Source organism: Anopheles ziemanni, chromosome 2, assembly GCF_943734765.1.
Source record: "Anopheles ziemanni chromosome 2, idAnoZiCoDA_A2_x.2, whole genome shotgun sequence".
Classification (NCBI taxonomy): Eukaryota; Metazoa; Arthropoda; class Insecta; order Diptera; family Culicidae; genus Anopheles; species Anopheles ziemanni.
The window spans coordinates 85581345-85605071 of NC_080705.1; the positions used below are offsets into that span (position 1 = coordinate 85581345).

At 45.0% G+C, this 23727-nt stretch overlaps 2 protein-coding genes across 2 annotated transcripts; one reads left to right on the forward strand and one right to left on the reverse strand.

Annotated features, from left to right (window-relative positions):
• Positions 1 to 709: 709 nt before the first annotated feature.
• LOC131281549 (islet cell autoantigen 1) lies at positions 710 to 2470 on the reverse strand. Its single transcript, XM_058310891.1, has 4 exons — positions 2407 to 2470; positions 1800 to 2317; positions 1458 to 1724; positions 710 to 1397 (listed from the first exon to the last, which is right to left on the reverse strand). Exons 1-4 carry the CDS (start codon positions 2468 to 2470, stop codon positions 783 to 785), a joined length of 1464 nt encoding a protein of 487 aa, XP_058166874.1. The 3' UTR covers positions 710 to 782.
• A 1388-nt stretch (positions 2471 to 3858) lies between these two features.
• LOC131281453 (nucleosome-remodeling factor subunit NURF301) lies at positions 3859 to 23595 on the forward strand. The gene is made up of 16 exons (XM_058310784.1): positions 3859 to 4105; positions 4659 to 5225; positions 5727 to 10223; positions 10328 to 10732; positions 10808 to 11092; positions 11842 to 12092; positions 12165 to 13557; positions 13646 to 13839; positions 19301 to 19748; positions 19833 to 20485; positions 20936 to 21396; positions 21489 to 21713; positions 21808 to 21975; positions 22058 to 22253; positions 22838 to 22922; positions 22995 to 23595. Exons 2-16 carry the CDS (start codon positions 4907 to 4909, stop codon positions 23303 to 23305), a joined length of 9891 nt encoding a protein of 3296 aa, XP_058166767.1. The 5' UTR covers positions 3859 to 4105; positions 4659 to 4906; the 3' UTR covers positions 23306 to 23595.
• Positions 23596 to 23727: the final 132 nt, after the last annotated feature.

A 23727-nucleotide genomic window follows, 5' to 3' on the forward strand; every position in this document is an offset into this window, starting at 1 on the left:
GTTTGTTAAGTTTACTCTAATTTTATTAATTTATTTAGGAAACTATATGAGATTAAAAAAATCAGTGGACTTTGTCCCCCTACAGAGCAAGATATGGAGCAAGGAGGAAGGTGAGCTGAAAGAATGAAGAAAAAACACGTCGAAAGCATGCTTTACTGTACCAGTCAACTATCGCGAAATCTATCTTCCGTCTAATGTGAATATGTCTGCCCGTACCAAAGGTACCCAGGAAACTCTGATTTCTATATATCTGTACCATCAACTGTATAAAACTGATAAAATGCCGCATTTTCATCTGGACACGAACCAGCTTCCGTAACGATACCCCGAGATGAGACGAGTGTACGTGATCGTTGTTTTGTTTTATTGTTGTAGGGTGATGAGTGTACGTGCCGAACAGTTTGGTCAGCAATGTTGACCAATCATGTGCATGTTGCGATAGGAAAGAAGAAGGAAACACATCAACAGACCATAATAAAAGATGTAACAGTATTCACTAGTTTAGACTAAAAATGACATAGTAGCATCCGAAACAAGAGGCTCTTGAAATACGAGGGTTGGGTTGCATATAAGTAGACAATTTATTTTAATGGCTTTCAAATAGTTGCAATTTATCATGGAATAATAATTAAATATACGCCCTTAACCATTTTGCAACCGCTGTAATGCGGGCTTTTGTGGATAACACGGAAAACGATAGACATTGAACAAAAGCGAAAACAATAGCAGAACACAGCTCTGTATGCATTCTCCTCGTCCTTCCGTTGTTCCCGTACACAATTTCAAGCCGACATACTGTTTTGTGGCGCGTCCGACTTGGACGGAATTGCATCTGGATTGGAAAGAGGGTCCAGTTCGGCGAAAAGTTGGTACCATCCACTGAGATCTTTAGTCGTCGTCTTAGAAATTCTCGAGTTCTTTTCCTCGCTTGCCACCTTCCCGCATGACACTGTGCTGGCGGCGCTTTGTTTGGAAAAACTGTTCAACAAACTATTGAAGATATCCGACGCTTTTTCGGATGATTTTGCGCCTGCACCAGCTGTTTCCCCAGTACTCGGTTGTTCATCGTGCAGAAATAGTGCCGTCCTGTCCGCAGGTGGCATTGTCGCTTCAAAGTCCAGGCCTGAGTTGATGAGGCTGCAATTCGTGAGAAGGGTTGAAGGCAAAAATGGTGCCGGAGTGGACATGAAGTCGGAAAATTCATCGTCCAAACTCAGTCCAAGCAGATCCACAGCGCTGCCATCTGGGACATTCTTATGCTCAACAGCACCCCCATCACTAAGATCCGGTACACCGGAAAGAAGTGAATCAATTTCCAACGCTACGTCTTTTAAAATCTTCTCTTTTGGAGATTTTTGCTTTTGAGCCTGTGGTTCAACATCGTCCTTGTATTCATCCTGTAAAAAAAGCTTGGTTATACGATAACATCTTAATTTGAACAAACAACAAAATTGTACCTTAAAGAAAAGCATTTGGTCGTCATCAGCTTGGTCGTGACTTTCCCTTTTTGCAACCTTAGGACATTCTTCTTTTTCCTCCTCGTCCGGATTTGCCTGCGTGAGTTCCTTTAGTATAGAGAAATTATAGTGAGGATCTTTTGCCAAGCTTTTCAGTGTATTTTTATAAGTTTCGTCTGTTTTCTTGGCGAACTGAAGGATGGCATTCTGATATCCAACGAGTGCATGTGAAAACATGTTACATCGCGCTGCCGCTAGGAGGTCAATCTGAAATGATACAGTTAGCGGATCAATCTATACAATCTATCTGGCTTCTATCCTGGTGTTAACACCAATGATTACCTTTTCCAAACAGTCGAGTGTATATTTATCAAACTTTGTCTTCGCGCCCTTCACGTGTCGCTGGGCTTTTCGAAACTTTTCTAGGCCACGGCCTGTGTCCGGATCCAGTTGTATGCTGACCGATTTCATCCAGCTTAATGCCGCCCTGTACTCGGTTCGTTCCTTCTCCATCAATTGTATCGTATGGTGGGTGTCCGCTATTGCGCGCCCCTTGAACGTTTGCACATCGTGGTGCAGTCGCAGCAACGGTACTCGAACGGCAATACGCTGTTGGCCACAATACGAAATCGCTTTGCCGGTAGTGGACATCATCTTACCGGTCGTAGGGCTTTCTTTGCTAACTTCTCGTAGGAATTTTCCCAACGAGTTTTCCTCCTGCGCTAGAATGCATACCCGCTCCTGGTACTGGTCAATGATGCGGTACAGCTTGTTGCAGCTCTCGGCCACCGATCGGAATAGTTCTATCTTCGAGTCAAGCTCCCCATCCGACGATACGATATTTTCATCCTCCTTTGTACCTTCATTGGATAGGGTAGAAACAAAAGATTACAGATGGATTTTTTGATCTTCTTCGCGAACCATATTTGATGTTTGTTTGCTTTCTCACCAAGTTTTCTTTGAACGGCCTTTTTCGTTACCCAAAACTGATGTTGGAATTCAGATTTTAACATTTCGAAGCCTTCGTTTTGATAATAGTAAGTTTTTTCTCACTCCCGCGTATCTGCTACTTGACTACTTTTGCGTTGCTTTAGTAAAATGTTTTATTTTATTTGCCTTTTGTGACTTGTATATCGATTTTTCTCGGTGACTCCTAGCACAACACATATGACAATTGCGACTTGAAGGAGAACATACCTTTTTGTAGTTCATTTATTACAAGTAAAACTTGCGTATGCGCACATGCTCGGTTGTTCCAAATGGAGTCAAAACGGTTTTTCAAAAACACGTGCAGTAACTTGAAATAATTTTAAGCGAGCTGTGTTCAAACATTCAGACAAACGTTGTGTTCACACTTGAACACACGTGCTATTAATGTGTATTTCTAATAATGCTCTCAACTTTCGCTGATATTTAAGTAAAACTAATGTATTTTGAAAAAAAAAATCAATTTACACCAAAAAGAAAACAAGTGGATAGTGGTTGGAGCATACTGAACCTAGCAGTATAAACTTAAGCTATCATACAAACGTCACGAAGCAAAGTGCGGCAAAGCAAGGGTTCTGTGAGGTTGCCAAGCAGATTCCAGTACGCTTACCTAGCAGATCGAGGAAATGTAACTTGAGGCAGGTAAGAAAATGGTGCTTTAAAGTTTTAGTAAACAAGTTCAAGTGGATACATGTTTTGCAAATGGTTAGGCAGTGTACGGTTTAGTGTAGCATGTGTGCGATGAACGAATATAATGTAGCTTTATGTATAAGCTGTGTTGGTTAACTGTTGAGTGTTAGCAGATTTCCTATCACTGGTGCATAGAAAGTTATCGTACAGGCGCCACGAACATTTTGGGGAGTGAACATTGTAGAATTATCAAGAAGGCAGAGAATGGCCTGCTTTTGTAAGACATGAACAGCTAAAATAGAAGATTGTATGGCTAACAAATGCAAGCCAAACCACGGAAGAACCGAGATGCGATGCATTTTCATTCTGTTGCTGCAAAGGGCATACGTGCGAGTGAAAGAGTATATACCCATCTCGTTCGTTACGTGGTGCAGCAATATCGAAGCAGTTAGTTTGCGCGTTACCTGCAGATGTCGCTAATGTAGTCTAGTTCGACAATAGAAGCAGGCTTCTGATTGGTCGGAGCTAAGAGATGGTGAAAATTCGTGAAAATGTGGAAAAATGTAGTTTGTTTCACAAAGAGCATCTTTGGGATTGTTAAATTCAACGTTTTTCGCTGTTGGAAACGAGTTGTAATATCTAAGATAGTGCTAGCAGCATGTACGTAGGAAAATGGGCTCATGGCTTGTACGCTTGATACTCATCAAAATGGCGACGACGTGTCGACCAATCAGCGTCGAGCTATGATGAGCGATGTACATGATCGCAATTTTCCATACATTCGGTCGCGTCAGTGCGCTCTTCTAGAAGTTAGTGCGTCTTCTGCGAGTAAAGTCGGATGGAAAAGTTAGGAAAGTAGCAGCAGCGAATCGCTTTCGAAAGCCTGTGAAAAAGGAAGAAAATTAACACTATTTTGACATGTGTCAGGGTGAAAATAAAGTGAATAGTGAATTCAGTTAGGCAAAGGTGGCAACAGATTATCCGAGTGCGATGGGAAAATCGTCGCCCGCCGCAGGAATCTAGCTGGCTGGGTACGTTTTTTCGCTAGCTGTGGCAATGCCCGTGTGGCAGAAAATGTGTTGGGCCAGGAGAAATAGAGCGCATTGCACTTGTATCGACTTGGACCAGCGGTCAGGGGAAGTTTGTAAGCTGTGGTGGTCTAATGCACCATGTTTTGGAAATTGCATTCAGAACTTCAGCTCGCCAGGAAAAGCATAACAATTGTGTGGTGCATCCTTGGTGTAGAAGGAATTATGACGTGACATATGATTGTAATTGAAGCTCTGAATGGCGGAAGATGTGGACGCCAAGCGCTTGTTGGAAGATCTAGTTAGTTTGAAAACATGGAAATTGAATCCATTCCATTGGCGTAAACTGTCCTTTCTGAAAAAATGGTGGTTGTAAAAAGTAATGTTAAAATCGAATGGCTGATTGAAACATAACCTGCATACCTATTAAAAAACGACGCGGCTCGATCATAGTATTATAGTTAGGCCAAATGTATTTGGCCAAACTGATTTCTCCAAGCCTTATGTATTTTATTTCATCCTAGTAATCATTCCCTTTTTGTTTTCATTTCCGTAGGTCATAGGATTTGCTGGTGGAAAGAGGCAATAGGAACAAAATATTGATTCTAATAATCGTACATTTTCCGTCGCACGCTATCGGTGCGCTCTTCGAACAATGCAAAGGAAATGATCGAAAAAGCGTCTCTCATGTAGTCGACAGTGTGCAATTGGGATATTTGTAATTTTATAAATAATATAAGCCAGCGTAGCAGCAAAAAGTGTGCTGCCGAAACTTAAGGACTTACGACAAAAAACATACACAACATGAGCGCCAGACAGAGTAATGGGGCTTGTGTTGGTAAACGGCGAGGCCGGCCGCCGAAATCGGCCACAATGGAGCGACCGAAAAAATTTCAGTATCACTTGATGAAAAAACCGAAATATTTATGCAAAGATGGGCAGGAAGGTGGAAGCACACCGTCAGAATCGCGTGCCGCATCACCGCAAGGAAGCGAGGAGAGCCGTCCTTCCACCTCCCGGCGAAAAACGATTGCAAAGGGAACAAGGGGCCGAAAATCGACTACCCGTGGTCGTCCGAGTGGCCGGGGCCGTGGAGGGCATAATAATTCTACCAGCCGAAAAGGTAAGTAAACACTGCATTTCATTGAACTACTGTTGTTTTTGTGTAATCCGTTGCATCACTTTCTTCCTGCCTCTCTTTGCGTACGTTGTGTGTGTACGATTGTTTTCCCTCCATTTTTCATTCACTACTTGGACTGTCTCCTTTTTGACAGCTCAAGATGCATAGGGTAGGGTAGCCGGGGAGGGTCAGAGAAAGAGCAACAGCAGGGTGACAGTGTGGGGAAGCGCGGGGCATCTTGTTTTTGATGAAATTCCCTTTTTCGTTACTTCTCCTTTGTATCGCACGTATTTGTATACATTTTTCAAAGTTTGTTTACCGAAGAAAATGGGGTTTGGATTGTTCCGTATAAAATTTGTTTTACATTTACTTCAATAACTTAGTACTTTTAAATATAAAAAAAACTCGGCAAATATTGGAACTAGCATTTCGCTTGTTTGTTACCTTTCAACAATTTAATTTTATGGAGCTGCTAAACACATAATTATTGTTCGCTTCTTGCAGCTTACTCCTACCACGAATCGGAATATCACTACGGTTCTGATTTTGGAGACGACAGCGACAAAAGCGATATTTACGATGACTCCATGCGCTCGGCCAGCGAGTCCGAGGAAAGCCTGGGTCATGAATCGGATAGTGACTTCTCTATGAACAGCTTTGCCGTTGGCCCCGGTGGAGTTGGTGGTAACGGGACACTTTGCTTGAAGGAGCCGAGCCCAGATCCGATCTGGCTGCAGGATCGCGATGTTCCGGAGTTAGAGCTTCCCGAGTCGTCGGATGATCTGCTAGTGCCTACGGAAATTGTACTCAAGTGTGCTTCCATCTACGAGATCATCCGACGGTTTCGGCATCTAGTGCGGCTGTCACCGTTTCGTTTTGAAGACTTTTGCGCCGCCATCTGGAGCGATGAACAGAGTGCCCTCTTGACGGAGCTGCACATCACGCTGCTAAAAGCGATCCTACGCGAAGAAGACTCCCAGCAGACGCACTTCGGTCCGCTTGATCAGAAAGATAGTGTTAACATTGCACTCTATCTAATTGATTCCATTACTTGGCCGGAAGTGTTGCGAAGCTACATCGAAAGCGACCCGGCACTGGATCAGAGCGTGCTTCGGATCCTCGCCTCCACCGAGTATCCTTTCGTTCCGGCCGAAGAACGTTTGTCCGTGCTGCAATTTCTGACCGATCAATTCCTGATTACGAGCGGGGTTCGGGATGATATGACACAGGAGGGCCCGATACATTACGACGACCACTGCCGGGTGTGTCATCGGTTGGGGGATTTGCTTTGCTGCGAAACTTGTCCCGCCGTGTTCCATTTGGAGTGCGTCGAACCTCCGTTGGAAAATATCCCGAACGGGGACTGGCAGTGTAATCTCTGCAAGGCGCATAAAGTTTCCGGCGTTATCGATTGTATATCGAGCCAGGAGAAGCAGGGAATGCTCTGCCGACAAGAAATGCTCGGCTTTGACCGTCACGGACGCAAGTATTGGTTCATCGTCCGGCGTTTGTTTGTGGAGAGTGAGGACGCTTCCCAGGTGTGGTATTACAGCACGGTTAAACAGTTCGAGCTGTTGCTGACAAAGCTGGATCCGGACGAATACGAAGACGAACTGTACCATCAGCTGAACGAGAATCTGCGAGATGAAATCGTGCGCCAGATGACGCTGACGGAAACATTGACAAACCAGCACAAAGGAGTGAAGAAGTCGTATTTTGATGTGGACAATCAGCGAATCGAAAAGTTGCTCGGTCAGAAGGAATCCTCGGATGAACAGCAAGGCCAAGATAAGGAAGACGAAAGGATGCAGGATGATGGTCGCAGCAGTGATGGTGGCGAACATGGGGAAAATGGTTCGAAGGATGCAACAACTACGAAGGAGGAGGAAGATCAACAAAATGCCTCGCAACAGAACGGAGGTGGAGGCAGCAAACACGTGACTCGATCGAAAACGGGATCCCTGATGCCGCGCACGTTCAACTTGGATGATTTGAAAAAGAAAAGCTTAAAAGACGATACTTCCAGCACAAATGGAGGGAATAATGGTGGTACGCCAGGGGCAGCTTCTTCGGGTGATGGAATCGACCGTTTGACAAGACAGAAAGTGTCGGAGCTGTCCAACGGAACACTCTACTTCAAGCTGGGTATGGAAAATGGTTACAAAAACTATATCAACCAGTACACTGTGCATCCAATTGCGTTAAACAAACCGCAGCGCAACGAGGAGCGCGACAAGAAGCGACACCTTTCGCACAAATTCTCGTTAACGCAAGCGTCCGAGTTCAAGTGGTTGGGCGGCGGCCTGTTCGGTACCCAGCAGCAAATTGTGACCACCATCCGGCAGACGCTGCTCGCTCTGGAGCAATCGATAGCTACCCCGTTTATGCATCACAACTGGAATCGGGTCCGAAAGACGTGGATTAACGCAATCGGTACGTGCACGCAGCCGAAAGACTTTGTGCGCACGATGTGCATCTTTCAGGCGTGCCTTCGGGGCGTGGTGTTTGCAAGCGTTTGGCACGAGCAGTTGGGTCACACGAAGATGTATCGCATCACGTCGGCCGAGCGGGAGGAGAAGAAAAAATTGGAAAAGCGTGAGAAACGCGAACGGGACGACGAAGAGGAACGCAACCGGACGGCGGTGAATTTCGTCAAGTATTCGCTCGGTTTGAAGCACCAGGTGTGGAAGCAGAAGGGCGAAGAGTATCGCATCCACGGCCAATGGGACTGGGTGTGGATGGGGAACGGGCGGCGAAAGAAGACCGTTGCCGGGCGGATGACGAACGACGTTGCCCAGATGGTTTTGCCGGTAGTGCTGACGGAGACGGGTCAGCAAAAGGTGCAGAAACTTGACTTGAGAACTTACGAAGCGTTTCTTCGCAGCAGAAGCACGCAACATGAACAGGGGGAGGAGAACGACCCGCTGGAGGAAGATAAGGAAGACCAAACCCGAAGCGAAGCTAACCCGGTGGAATATCTGACAGACATTGACGCGTTGAACGAGAAGCTGCTGCCGAAGTTGAAATCAATCCGAACTTTCACCTTCCCGCAGCAGTTCGTCGGTCCAATCGATGTTTCACAGGCCTTAGCAACACCTCAGGGGAGGGTACTCTATCCGAAAGTGTGCCGGAAGTGTCCCTTACTGGACGGATTGTTGCAGCGACGTATGAACCTACGAGACGCGGAAGAACTTCGCATCAAGCATGCCAAGGAGCGACAGGATGAAATTGCTTCGGGAAGTGCCGACGAGCCCCCGGCAACGATCATACAGAAAGATGCGCCAACTGTCATTACGGTACGCGTCCTTTCGCCTAGCGAGTGCATCGAAAAGCAGCTGTTACGAATCGTGAACAGTCGGGCAGGCAACGGCAGTGGCGCTGTCGTACCGAACCCGAAACCCCACCTGTCGGCCTACCAGCAGCATCTCCGCAATCGGCAGTACCGGGAGAAGCTGCACGCATTGGTCAACGAGGCACAGCGGCTGCGGGTTAGGTACAATAAGCTAAATCGTCTGACAACACAAACCACCTGCTACTCCATTGAATGCTGCACCTCGAGTGGTGCGTCCTGTTTCTCACCGCTTTGCCGACAGAAACAAGTGGTTCGCGCCAAGCTGTTCGATATTCTCAAGCAAATGCAAGTGATGGAAATTCAACACAACTCGCAGCAGTCGTCGGCAGCTGGGGCTAGTGCTGCCACTTCCGCTTCAGGTACTGCTGGCACCGGTGCTCCTTCTGCGAAGTCAATTCTGGAGCAGAAACTAATGGAGGTGAAGAAAGAAAGTTTCGAGAATTTGTTGTCGAACTTTTCCGTCAGTCTGTTCAAATCGCTTAACGATGACCTCGAGCGATCAAAGCGCACGATGGTGGACTTTGACGAGCAGATGATGGCCATGTTGGCAGTGAAAGTTGAGCCGAAGCAGGAAATTACGGCGGAGGAGGAGCAGACTGGAGGAGAGAAGGCTCTAGATCCGCTCAATTTCAGCGAAGTAGTAAAAGAAGAAGTCGTCTGTAGCAGCGGCGACACAGATAACGCAATGATGGATGTCACCACGACGACGATGGTGGATGCACCGAAGGTGGAGGACAGCTCATCCTCCATGCCGATGAACGAAAATTCCAACTCCAACTCTATCGTGTCGGAGGGTGGCGGCGAAGGTGAAGGGCGTGTTACGCGTTTCCGTGGCCGTTCTCGAACAAACAAGACGGCAACCGAAGATCAAGCTTCCGGTGGTGTACCGATGCCGATGGATGTCGTGGTACCGAAAGAGGAAGAGTTTGCCAAACCGATGGTGACGACGGTTCGTGCACCAAACCGTCGATTCGGGCTACTTGCGAGGAACGTTAAGAAAGAAGATCAGGACGAGAAGGAACAAGCACCCGATGGAAGTGTCCGGGTGTACACCGTGAGCAGCACGAAGGGTAAGGTTTACCTTAAGAAATCTCTCCCTGGATTGAATGCCAACGGCGGCACAGTCGCCGGTACCGTAACTTCCGCGGACGGGAAAAGCAAACCGGAAGGCAAGATACCGGTGCTTGGTAACGGAAAGCCGCGCTACCCGGTCGTCAACTACTTCCGTACGAAAAAACCAGGGGTATCGTCGATCATGGTGCTGCCGAAAGGCGAGCTGTTCAAGCTGGCGAAGCACGGCGGGCGGCTGCAAGTCGCTGGTTTTCATCATCTGGCCAAAACGAATACATCCGTGTGGCCGTACCCGTGCTCGAGACCGCTCTTCAAAACGTGCTGGCTGTATCGTAGCGTCAATCTTACCTCGCTGGCAGCGGTTGGAATGCAGCTGCGCATTTTATGGACCTGCCTGCGCTGGGACGATATGGCGATGAAGCCTGCAACGCCGGACGGGAAGATTCAAGTGACGACCGAGTCGGAGATAAAATCACTCGAGTTGCTACGCCACCGGCACGTGGGAATGTTCAACGAACGGTTGGCGTACCTGAGAAGGAAGGTACTCATTCCACTGGAGCTACCAAAAACGGTTCGAGGTAAGCGGGGATATGTGGTCTATTTATCGCCTTTAACACCGGTTTCAGTTCGTTGATTGAAGTAGAGCTAATAAAAAAAAAAAACTTGTTTCTACTTCTCGCAGCAGAGGTTCAGTCCATCCGATCAGGATTGCGTAAACGGAAGCGTGCCGAGTCACCGCAGCACACCGAACCCCAGGTGACGGAGGAATGGGTCGAGGAGGACCAGCTGGAACTGTGGGAAATCAAACTGTACGGCGAGCGGCAGGAAAGGATGGCGGCCGCTTCGGCTACACCGGTGACGCGCAACAGCACCGGAAAGCTGCCCTCGAGTGGCAACAACCGGCTGAACAGTGACTCTTCCTCGACCGCATCGATGGCAGGCTCGGGAGGATCGGCAGTCAAATCGGCCGCGTCAGGCAGTGGGGGGGTCAAGGCGTCCCGGGAGGAGATTAACGAAAAGATGGAACAACAGCTTCGGCTACAGCGGGCAGCACGCAATCAAAATAGAGCAGTCGAGGTTAAGCAAGGTAGGTTGCTAAGGCGCGTAGCTGGATGTTTTTGTTTTATAGATTATATTTTCATGTGTTTTTTATACGCGATAGACGCACCCAAAGGAAGCGGTATTGTTCATCGAAAGATACTGGTGAAAAATCCCGATGGTACGACGAAAATTATCCAGCAGAGTATTCTTGCGTCTTCGGCGCAAGGCCGACAATCGCCCCAACAGCAGCAACAGAATCATCCGACCACATCGAAACCGGAGCCACAAAAGGTTCAAATAATTCGCGGCCCGGACGGTAAGGTGAGCGTGCGTGGTCTCAATCCAGGTCAGCAGCTTATCCAGACTCCAGACGGCAAGTTGCACGTGCTCAGCAGCAATCCAAACTGTAAGTATTTCGTGTGTTGAGGTGGTTTGATTGTTTTTTAATTTTTTTTTTGTTATAAAATCTAAACTCTTCGGAGCTGTTGTTGAATTGTACTTTGTGAATAGCCTCTATTTCGGTTGCTTAGCGGTGAGATAATTGGTGTCCTCCTAAATAGCTCTATACCAAAACCCACAGTAGTAAGAGGTTGTAATTATTTAGACATGCGTGCAGCATTGTCATATGATTGCAATCAGGAGTTTTCTATATTCATCCTCATTTTTTCTAACAATTCTAAGACTTGTTTCACTAAATACTATTCTTCATATTGTTTTTCATAAAAGCTTTACATATCTTATAAGGGATGTGTTAATTGATCTACATGGCCTAATAATTTTATTTGCGAAACTACTGTTTTAATACTTTTATTAAAGTTCAGTTTTGATAGAGTATCTTCTTAGTTGGCGTAACGGCCGTCTTCGGTCATGCCCCATTATAGTGGCTTATTACACTTATTCCGTTTGCGTACGTGGAAAGTCAGTCCTTTCGTACAGGGAAGAGTCCGGTCTCGGTTGGGATTCGAACCCAGCGAGAAGATCAGACCGACAATAGCAATGCAATATCGAAATATACCAATAATCAAACTAGATAAAACATGGTCGATCTCGCTCACTGTCTACTGTCTAGACTTCCCGGTGTCGCCTTGAGAACAAATGAAAAAGGGATAATTCATGCTTAAAAGCTAATATATTTATATTTTATTCGTCTTGCAGCTCCCAAACAACTCATCACTAGAGTTGGGCAAAAAATTGTAAAAGTTGGATCGACGCAACAGCAAGGAACAGCAAACTCTTCAACCGCAAGTGCAACAGTAACCAGCAGTGGAGCCCCGGCCAGTCCAGCCACACCGACACAACCACATATACTGAACAAAGGGGTCACTGTACGTAATGTGCTAGGCTCGCCATCTGCTGCAAGTACACCTCAAACCAAGAATGTGGTACAGCGACAAATCTTGAATAAGGTAATTGAATAATTCCGTTCAATAGGATGCACTGTTTACTAACTGGTATGTGATATTTCTCTTCTTATTCAGGTACAGACGGCCAGCAGCAGCCCTGCCCAAGTTGGAGGCCAGTCGTCGGTTCAGCAGATCGTTACCTCGACGGCAGGAAAAATCATCATCAACAACCAGGGCACCGTACAGAAGGTTATTACGAGCAGCGGTCAGCTGTTGACCACCACTACGCCCGTGCAGAAGGTCGTCACGCAGTCGAACCTCCAGCAGCTGCTTCAAGGTACGCTGCCGGCGGGTCAGAAGGTGATTGTGGAACCGACGGCGGCTGCGGTGGCAGCAACTACTGCCGGCTCGACGGGCCAGTCATCGCTGCAAACACAGAAGGTACTGCTAGCCACGACTCCCGGCCAGCCGACCAAGCAAATTCTAATCCACAATGCGAGCGGAGTGACGGGCGTCGCTGGTTCTCCACAGCAAATCATCATCAACCAAGCCGGCCAGAAGATGGTTCAACAGATCGTGGCCACTCCCGGCCAGCAGATCATGATCGGTGGCCAGCGCATCATCCTAAACAGCGGCCAGAAGCTTGTCAGCAATACTCCGCTGCAAATTCAATCCCAGCCAGCCACTGTAGTATCGATGGCCTCCGGCGGACAGCTGACGACGACGACTACCATGCCACAGATACAAAAGGTTCAGCAAATTGTTACCACAGCCCAGCCAACGGTTGCAACGGCGACTCATCAGCAGCAGCAGCAGCAACAACAGTCGCATCAAATACAAATTCAGCTCCAACAGCAACCACAAACAACGATGCAGACCGTCGTCACGTCACCACAGCAGCAACAGCAGCAGCAACAATCGGCGGCAATCAGCCAGGCGCAGAGTCTGGCACAGCAACTGTCCAGCGGGAAGCTGCAGCTGGCCACCGTGAACGGTCAACAGGTGTTGCTGCGGCCGATCAGCAACAACCAGGCACAGGTTGTGGCCCACATCAAAACGCAACCGAATGGCACTGCGCAGATCATTCCTGTAGCTAACTTGGCAGACCCGCAGGCACAGGCTCAACAGCAGCAGCAGCAACAGCTTCAGCAACAGCAACAGCAGCAGCAACAACAGCTCCAGCTACAACAACAGCAGCAGCAGCAGCTTCAACAACAGCAATTGATACAGCAACAGCAAATCTTACAATCTGGAGGCGTTGCGGTGCAGCAGGTTCTTCAAACGACGGCCGACGCGAACAATGTTGTGATGCAGCAACAACAGCAACAGAACCAAATAAGTACCTCAGTGGAGCAAACATTGCTCAAAGACCAACCGCCCGGTACGGTGATTAAGTGCGTTACGGCTCAAGTCCAGCAGGAACACGGCCAAGGGCCTCGCATCGTACTGCACGGTTTGACAGGTAGTGACTTCACTCCGGCGCAGTCGGCACTAGTCCAGCAGCAGGTTAAGCAGCAGTTGTTGCGAGGTGAGTACACAAATCCTACCCAGAGGTGACTGCGGGCCGGAAAAAAACTAATGATCCCTTTTTTCTTTTACTCGTGTTTTCTTTCCAGCGCAAGAATCGAACGGCCGGCAGTGTGTGGTTGGACCGACAAAGATCTACCTCGCCATTCAACCGGCTCAGAATCAGATGGGCGGCGCTGTCGCAGCCGCCGCCTCCGTTGGCGGTCAACCTCCCCCCCTCGCTCCGGTTCAAATCAAACATGAACCCGGAGCAGCAGCAACACCAATACAGATCCACCATCAAGTAAGTCGTTTCTAGGCTTCCTTAAAAACTCGCTTTACATCTTCCCTACATTATCCCACCCCTCCCCCAACAACCAAATCATCCCCAAACTAGATGCTCCCTGTCTACTACCGTATCGTACCCTGATGCGTTACATTTAACAAACACAAAAACACGCTTTGGAGCGTGTAGTGCGATGAGTGGAGGATGGGAGATTGCAAAACACTCCTTACTTGTTTACGATCATCATCAATAGAAGCATCGCTGTCCTATGACACCCCCCAACAAGGCAGGTGCAGGAGCTACATATATGTCTACAAATCTCGCCTTCAAGCGAGATGTTGCACGTCACAAGAATGAATTCCTGTTTGCTCTGGCAAATTCCTTACCTTAAGTACCTTGGCGTGTTAAATCCCCTGCCTGCCAACCTTGCCACCCTCGTTTGTCCGGTCACATGATGCGCTGCATGTTCTCCGGCACTAACAACACAGTATAATAAGTTTGAGGACATCCAAATGAGACACGACAAATACCTTCTTCCATCGACATCGTATACTGTCGACTGAAAGATGTTTTTCTTTTTTTTTTAATAACATTTAAGCTCAACAAAACTTAAGCAATATTTATTTTGTCTGTTGACTAAAAGTGTCTCTGTGTATCCCACGGGGTTCAAATAGTATGTACGGAAGATGTAGAGACAACAACAGAAAATGTGGCTGCTAGGAAAACATTCTGGACGCTTGCCAATACGGTCTGCCTGAAATTAAGTATTTAAAAGTAGATTAATTTTTTAACGCGTATGTGTAACCCCCCCTGTACTTCGAATTTAAGTTCAATGTTAAATGTTCGGCAAGATATTATTTGTTTACGATAAGTTTGACCATCAAAAAAGTGCTGCATTAACAGTGCGGGTGTGGATTTCTGCTCTCCGCAGTCTGGTTTATTGTGAAGGCAATAATACTATACATGACAAAATAGTTAGATTTTTTTTCTCGCTGAGTTTGCCCATTGCTGGGTTTTAATATTAATATTGACGAACTCTATGAATGCTACAATTGTTAATCTACGACTATTTGCAGTTAGACGAAAGGTCAGGACTAATAATGTACATATAATAACGTATCAGGCAAGATTCGCCATTAATTTTAATATACCATTGATCACGTAACCATCAATCGCAATAAAAAAACTACAATCTATATTATATTATTTTGAACATAACAAAATGTTGGGGCATTGAGGAGAAGTTCTGAGATAGCCTTCCCAACAAAAACAAATTTGCACTAGCCACTAGTGTTTCCTTTTTGTGTGCAGCAGCAGATAACGGAAACGAAGAAACGTCACACACATGACATGTGCAGTTTATATAATTCTAAATTCAAGCATACACCAATAGTGATCTAAGACCTACAATGGAGTCTCGACTTATGTTACTACAAGATAAGGACGATGTCATTACAATAACACACTTTTTTACTTGAACCGCGGGCATTAGAGAGCAAAGATTGAATATAATGACACATGGAGGATCCCATGAATCCGATGTGGTACAGCTGTACGAACAAATGAATTGGCTCATGATAATTTCAACTGAATCAGCTAACAGCCGGAAATGAGATCCTAAGAAATATAGCATTTCAACTCATGGAAGCTCAAAGACAAAAAGAAAACAACTTTGTTTTATGTGGAACAATATGATATAAAGTTAATATGTTCCTTACAGTATTTATCTTGCCGGCACATTCTTTAGTGTTATGTATTACATTTTTAAAGCATTGTTGGCAACAATCGATGTTTCGCACCATTCCGATTCGTTTTCCCTGGATGCGTTCCCTGTGATCCTCAACACAAGAACCAAAGCGATAATGCCCTCTATCAGCTAGGGCTTAATATATATAGATATATGTGTTTTTTTCATGGCATTCTAAAATCGAATGCTGAACAATAGAAAATTTCAGAATGGCCAAAGTGTAGTTTTGGGTTGTCAATCCATTCCATTCTAAAATCATTTTTTCCAACAGGCAATTAATTATCATTGAACAAGCTTAATTTGACCAGGTATTGAAATCGATCGTTACAATGACAATTAGAATGTTATGTTAACCGATCATTCGGCTCCTTTTTCAATAATGTGTCCTTATGTTTTGCATCCATATGCAATTTTGCTGTCTCACCTAATGTATTCCATAGTATCATCTACAATATGGCCTGCACCGTGAAACTTAAAAAAGTTCATGTCAAGGATAGCAGATTGACCGTATTGTTGTTCGATGTCCACTAGCAGCTACCAATTTGGATATCATCATTTTTAGCCTTTTGACTGTATCAAAAGTAGTATCTCTCGAGAATAAATTAAAATGTTGATAGTAACATGTAAGGAGGATCAGCATAAAATTATGCAATTTCATTTGATTGCATTTTTGGTCTGGAAGTGGAATCAGAGAGGGATCCAAACGATTACTCCGTCTACAATACGTTTATCACAACTGACTGGTTGTTGGGAAGTTTCGCACGGCTCCGTTTAGAAGGCAGACAAAAATACAATACTATGCTTTTTAGTAACAAAACTACTTTGTCTACAAAGTTACTCATTCAAACACGTGCAGTTCCGAACCCCACTATCAACGACAAGAAAATAAGAAAGGTCCGTCATAAAAAAAAAATTATGCCTATTTTTTATTTACGATGTAAAAATTAGTGACTAGAAAACAACACTATACCCAATAGTAGGTTCGTGGATATGTAGGATAAGCGAACGATAAGATACAGAAACAAAAACAACAAACTAATGAAGAATTTAGAAGAATACAACCAAGAATCAACAAAGAATGAAACTTCTAAACGATACACAATTTAATAAAAATACAAATAAGCAAGATTAACAGTAACAATGAATCTTACAAAAACTTACTCCGGTGTGTGTGTGTATTGTCAATCTCTTTATCTAGTTTTACGCGTAAAACTCTGCCGATTGCGATCATTTATCCTTTCACCATCCTTTCGTTAAGCTTTGTTCCTAACCGATTGTAGATTCTGGTAGAAAGTTCCTTTCTGTTCTCATTAATTCTCAATCTACCATCACACGCCGCACACGACACCACCGGTTCACGAGCGCCGACCATCACAACCGTACAACGGAGGAAAACCGAAGAGCGAAACGGAAAGAAAGGAAGCCACATGCTGCTTTGTAGAAAGGATACATGCTGTTTTTTTTTTAAACCTATTTCTTAATGATGGGCAGTAGCACATAGCAAAGCAAACTGACCAATTTAAGGGTACAGAGGACGGAATCGAGTTTAACTTATAATATGTTCCAAAAAGGGACTAGAATTTCATCACATTATTTATACATGTATATTTCCTAAAAGCTATTAGTAGTAACGTTTCCTAGTTTAAACCCACTCCAGATTGAGTGCATTAGTGATAGTAAAAGTGTTTCACTATTGAACCCCACAATCAGTATGGCGGTATATTTAAGTGCAGAAACCGCTAAAAAATAACCTAACGGTTGGCTGGCAGGGTTCACATCTCAGCCTTGTGGGGGGCTTAGAATATCTTCAGGAAGATTCGTTATTTTTCGCTCATTATGTGTTAATTTTACTAAGTTGGTCGTTTCTTTTGCCTCCCAAATTGCCTAAGAGCTTAATAGTTTTCTTTACTTATATTACGAAGTTTTTTTTAAGCTAAGTCAAACCAGAATGAAACCAGTTCAAGGAACTGTTTTCAGGCAATCTTTCTGGACTGCAATGGCAGTGAATAATGTTTTGTTAGCTTTTTGGTACGTTTTAACATTGGTTTTAAATTTATTTTAACTCACTGTCTTCAATATGCATACATTGTTGTGTTTCTTTTGTTTGCAAATCATTTTTAATTTTTTTTTGTTTTTTCATGCATATTCATTTTTTTGCTTTAATTTTTGTTTACAATGATTTTTTTTCTTTAATTTACACTGCTCTATTGTGTCTAAAAGGAAAACGTTGGCCCAAATGCATACAATAACTATTAGTCTCTTTCACCTCTACCACCACCACCACTACCACCACCAACCACCCTTGTGCGCCGCGTATTCCCGTGTTCGCCTTTTGATCGCAAAACATTTCCAGTTCTCAGACAATTCGTGAATCTGAATGAAAAAAAAACTGATGTTACCACACTTTGGCTGAGGAACACAATCAATGGAAATAAAGAAAAGCTTCCGCGCTCAAGTACACACACGTCACGTCATCGATCTCTGACCGACCAGCCGTTGCAGTAGGTAGCCCCCGAAATCTTTATGGGGTGTTTTTCTTTTGTGGTAGGGTCAAATTCGTACAAAGACAAAGCAGAATTGGAAAGCGTAATTGCGCTACGCTTGTCCGCTAGGAAAGTAGATCCAGTACCGTTAATGATTCAAAATTTGTGCATTTTATAGGAGCATCGAATGATGTCAAAGATTAAATTATGTCGAGGCCCTTCAATTAGATCAGTGTTTGTGCTTTGCTTACGCGATTGCTCATTTATGCTAGGGCGTGCTGTTTTTTTTTTAAACGAAGAAAGTAAGGAAAATTAAACGAGATTGTACTACAGGGAATTATTGTTTAATTGGTCACCTCTACCCTCTCCTATTTAGTTCCTTTTCAATGTATCTGTTATATATTTTTTCTGGATGCACATTAATTTTAATTTTACAATATGTTAAGCTAGTGTGGCACACCTTTTGTTGTAATTTTCGCACCCTACTTCTATTCCACGTTTGGAAATTCCAGAATGTGGAGGAATCGGTAGAAAATATATAAAAAAAAAACAAAACATTCCATTAAAGATAGGAAACAGAGCATAAGCAAATAGAAACAAGAAGGAAAACAACAAGCTCATTCTTTTGGCAGAAGTAGGGTAAGGTTTTCAATACGTAAAATCACGATTGATATAAGCAAAGACTACTATCCTATTGGCAAAGCTGTGGCTACCTTTCTGTATTTAAGCTGTTTTCCACTTTCCACAAAGTATGCGCTTTTCTGGCTTCCGTCATCTCTTTCTCTCACGGTGTCTTGAAACATATTGTGCTACTTTCTGGCGCCTGATGGGAAGGAGGAATATGATGGTGGCCTACTGTGTGAACAGGTGCGAGGTCGGATCCGACTTTCTCCTCTTATTGTATTTACTTACTTACTGTAACTTTTATCTGGTCGGAGATCGGTGGATTACGTGTAAAAAACAACCAAAAACTGGAAAGAAAATCCCTGTTTGATATCGAAAAAAAAAACTCAGAGCAATCAGCATTGTAACGTCGCCGTCGAGAGATGTTTGTAATGAGATGGTTTGCGATCTTTAGGCGTGACACGGGTTCATTTATATTTTTTACAACGTCCTTTATTAATGCTGTACATTTTTACCTTTCATCCATGCTCTGCTACCCCGTGTGTGTTGTGTGTCGTCGTAATTGCACACTCGTGGTCGAATATTTCTATTTGTTCCCGTGGTTCCTCTACGATCAACAATACAGCAGGAAAGCTCCGAGGCGATTGCAATGGGCGCTGAAACCGGTCTGTCGGAGGATGGTGGCAATACCATCATAACGGCCGCTGCTCCCAGCAACATCATCAACACGATTCCCGGTACCAACACAGGCGGCATGATCGTCGATGACGGCAAGCCACGCATCCTGTCGAACATTATCATCAACGGTGCGAACAGTGCATCATCGCCAATTAATCCTCTCGTGAAAAAGGAGCTCATCCAGAAGGTGAGCAATAATCTAAGTAAGCAGCAACAAAAGCTATCACAAATGCCAATCACCAACGCGTTGTCAACGGAAACGGAAACACCGAGCGAAATACCACCAAATGATGGTACGAGTGGGACGAAAGAAGGATCCGGTGAAGGCGGTGATGAGGGTGAAGCAAACGATGGAAAAGATTCCTTCGTCGTCACACCCGACTATATCCAACAGAGTGAGTTGTCATTTTTATTAGTCCGGTATTTTATATATTTTCCGTATTGGTCCATATCGTAACGTGTTTCTAATTCGGTTGTAGCCATCAAGAATGCACTAAAGCAGGAGCACCTGAATCCAGAGATCGAGGAAAAACTGCTCAACCTGCAGCGCTACCAGGAGAAACAGATGAAGACGGAGGATCGACCGGATCGGACGATCGCATTGCAACACAACTACAGCAACATGACTGGCAATCGCAGCGAATCGCACAGTCACGGCAGTCGGGTGCGGAAGCGCACAACAACACGTGCCGATGACGATGACGATGAATGGCAAATGGATACCCCGAAACGAGCGCGAGCCTCGAAACCGGCAGCGGGTGCAGGAGGAACGGTGGCGGGTCTGTCGTCTCCTGGTGGTTCCGGCGGTTCCCCACGCGTCAGCCGTGAGAGAAAACATTCGAACAGTGAAGCGCAAAGCTCTCCCAGCATCACGACGACCACCCCGTACAAGAGGCGTACCATTTCCGGTCAAGGTCTGGCCGGTTCACCAGCCGGCACGCCGCTTAAACTGTCCCCTGGTGGTGTGGTACTTTCATCTGAAGAAAAATCTCCTTCGGCACCAGCTATTCTAACGACTGGACGGAACAGAAGTAGTGAGAAACGCAAAACAACGACGACTCCGGTATCTTCGAGTGGCTTGAGTGGCCAACAGCAGCAACAACAACAGCCCCCACGACAGAGCAAACTGCAGGTATGTCGTTTCAATCGATCCTGCCCGGTCTTCGCCCTCATCCAAATGATTTCTCTAGCACTTCATTCAACTTGGTATCCTCCATTTCAATTTCTGAATAATCCCTGGTTTTATCTGTCTGTTGACTTACTTCCCTACTTTTCCTTAATTTAATTTTCGGGCTTTTATGCACATACTCTCTGGTGCAACAGTCGTCGGCCTATATAGTGTGGGTTACGATGCTGAAACTATCCTGTTCTTTCGTTTCATTATTGTTAATTTCTTATTTTTTAGAGCTTTCGCCCATCATCGCACCGTTATATTGTAATCACTCATTATTTTAATTATTATTACTATATTATTAGTTTAGCTTTTTTTTCGCGAACACCGCAAGAAGAGCACAGCAACACAATTTGTAATTGCGACCGAAACCCTTATCTCTCTCTCTGTGTGATTGTTCTTTTGCGCTAGGCACAATTGAATCGTCACAAGGAACAGTTAAAGAAAGACATGCTCAAGAAACGATCTCATCTCGAAAAGGATTTGCAGGTTCAGATACAGCAGGAACTCTCCGTCGAGGCGCAGTCGTCCGCGTCTTGCACAGTTGTGGCTCGGGCGGCGTCAGCATCGACGGGTGTTGCGGGATCGGTGACACCGGCTGGTACGAAATCATCATCCTTCTCCCCTTCAACCTTGGCCCAAAACCAGCAGCAACAGGAAGAGCATCATCAACCGAGCCATCAGGTATCGTCCAGTACTGCAGCAGCACATTCTACGACTAGCCGTCGACAACCGCAACATGCTGCAGCCGCCGACGATGCCCATCTCGATGGCTACGACGATATGCTGGCGCCGCCCGGCGGCCCTAGCTCAAAGCAAGCGACGGATAAGAGTTCCTCAACATCGACCGCGACGACAACCACAAGACGAAAGTAGGTTTCTAAGCGCTAAAAAAGCTTCGAGCTAGAACTTTGACTTGCTAGCTGCGACTTGCGACTAACACTACTCTATCGATTGCTTACAGAACAATTGTAACTGGTACGCATGCCTCTGCTACGGCTGGTTCCAAACGCGGGGGTCAAAAGAATGCCAGTCCCGGCAGCAGTGGTGGCGCATCAAAGGCAGGTGGCAATCGTTCCTCGGGGGCACGTGGCGGAGGAGGAGGATCAAATCAAACCCGCCGGGGTGCAAAGAAGAATAGCAAGGCCCAGACGCATTGCATCTGCCAGACGCCATATGATGATTCTAAGTAAGATTTTGCATTCACATCAACAAGGGGGAAAAGGAGGTAACATTCACACACACACATAACCACAATCGTTTGTCTTTTCTCCTAACCTTAGGTTCTACGTTGGTTGTGATCTGTGCAACAATTGGTTCCATGGAGACTGCGTTGGCATCAGTGAAGCGGAGTCGAAGAAGATCACCGAGTACATTTGCGGCGAGTGTAAGCACGCCCGGGACACGCAGGAGCTGTACTGCCTCTGCCGTCAGCCTTACGACGAATCTCAGTAAGTATTCGTTGTGGCTAATGCAGGTGGGGGAACCATTTTCTTGATCACCATCTTTGCATTCTTATTGTCTTTCTTAAAGATTCTACATTTGCTGTGATAAGTGCCAGGACTGGTTCCACGGACGGTGCGTTGGAATATTGCAATGTGAGGCGAATAATATCGACGAGTACATATGCCCGAATTGCCACAAGAATAATGCGATCAACTTTGCCAACATGAAGGCGCTGAGTCTCAAGGAGTTTGACAATCTAAAGAAACTTATCAAACAAATTCAGGTGGGTAGTCATTTGTGGGTTTTCGTTTTTGCGTAACGAATTTGTGCAGTCAATTTGAACAAATTGATTCTCATCTTTGCTTCACAATATTCAAATAAACTAGAAAGAACTGAATGGTTATTCTGCTGAGTATAAAAAAAAACAGGTTTTACTAAACGCGACGATATCAAACTAAACAATCCACCATAATTTTATTTCGCGCCGGTGCAAGTTTAAAGGATTTTAATCGGTCGGGTAAATTTGTCGGAAAGATCAGTGTACAGGGGGTTTCGAAAAAGAATTACCTACCTCGTTAAACCTCGGTGCTAAACGATTAATTCCGATAGGCCTAAACTTAATTAGTGAGTTATAAGATAGGCCAGCTGGTTTGTTTGGATTTTATAAATGCAGATTATTTTACCCAATACTTTACGATCTAACCTTTTCAGTGCTGTCTCAGAATGTTGGCACTCAAACATGAGAAATAATTTTAACATAATAATAATCTACTGCAACGATTCACCACGCAATCTGTACATATCAACAGTTCTTGATAATACTTGAAGAAACGTTTGTTTTTTATCTCTTTCTATATCTCGTTATAGCAACATAAAAGTGCCTGGCCATTTATGGAACCGGTCGATCCAAACGAAGCACCCGATTACTATCGCGTAATCAAGGAACCGATGGGTAAGTATTTAGTGACTGCAATGACTTCATTGACGGTGATTTTACTTTTTTGTTTGCCTCCCTTCTTTGCAGACCTACAAAAAATCGAAGGCAAGGTCGACAGTAAAGCCTATCAGACGCTGTCAGAGTTCATCGGTGACATGACGAAAATATTCGACAACTGCCGGTATTACAATCCAAAAGAATCACCGTTCTTCCGGTGCGCGGAAAGCCTGGAATCGTTTTTCGTGCAGAAGATCAAACACTTCCGCGAGCATCTGATCGATAAGAACGACGAGAGCGGCGGCGACACTGCCGTTGGAGAGGCCATCGGAGGATCCATTGCCGAGGTAGGGACGATCTTAATGGACGTGACGGCTGCCACCAGCTCCACCACAGCGTAGTTGTCTCATAATTCCATTCTGTACCGATACCTGCTTAAGCCAGGTGCCTCGATGTGGAGTAACGTGGAAAGTAACGTAGCATCAAGGAAACAAACAGGAATGTAGGGCGAAATCTCATGATGAGGGGAAAAAAAAAGCTCGTTTACACATTGGTATGCACGATACCAAGCAAAATCAACGGGTGGAGTAGATCGGTCTTTCAAGAAGCAGGTACTTGTTTTTCTAAACTTTCCCATTAGGAGATCTCCCGATCCTCGTCTTCAAACGAGAATTCGTAAATAGTAGTTTTTTCTTACTTCAATTATTTAATCCGTTTGACTTTACTTTCGCAGCAAATAAATTTACCGGATGTAAAGAAAACACAAAAAAACACCACATATACGTAGTTTTAACAGAGTTTTAGCAGAGATTTTTTTCGGTTA

What these genes read in the sequence shown, in the direction of transcription:
- LOC131281549 (XM_058310891.1), bottom strand. Translation starts at nt 2,470, where the DNA reads ATGTTAAAATCTGAATTCCAACATCAGTTTTGGGTAACGAAAAAGGCC. An exon ending in GGCCGTTCAAAGAAAACTTG is followed by an intron (nt 2,318 to 2,406) that starts GTGAGAAAGCAA and finishes TATCCAATGAAG; the next exon opens with GTACAAAGGAGGATGAAAAT. An exon ending in CACTCGACTGTTTGGAAAAG is followed by an intron (nt 1,725 to 1,799) that starts GTAATCATTGGT and finishes GTATCATTTCAG; the next exon opens with ATTGACCTCCTAGCGGCAGC.
- LOC131281453 (XM_058310784.1), top strand. Translation starts at nt 4,907, where the DNA reads ATGAGCGCCAGACAGAGTAATGGGGCTTGTGTTGGTAAACGGCGAGGC. An exon ending in TAAGCAGCAGTTGTTGCGAG is followed by an intron (nt 13,558 to 13,645) that starts GTGAGTACACAA and finishes TTTTCTTTCCAG; the next exon opens with CGCAAGAATCGAACGGCCGG. An exon ending in AACTTATCAAACAAATTCAG is followed by an intron (nt 22,254 to 22,837) that starts GTGGGTAGTCAT and finishes ATCTCGTTATAG; the next exon opens with CAACATAAAAGTGCCTGGCC.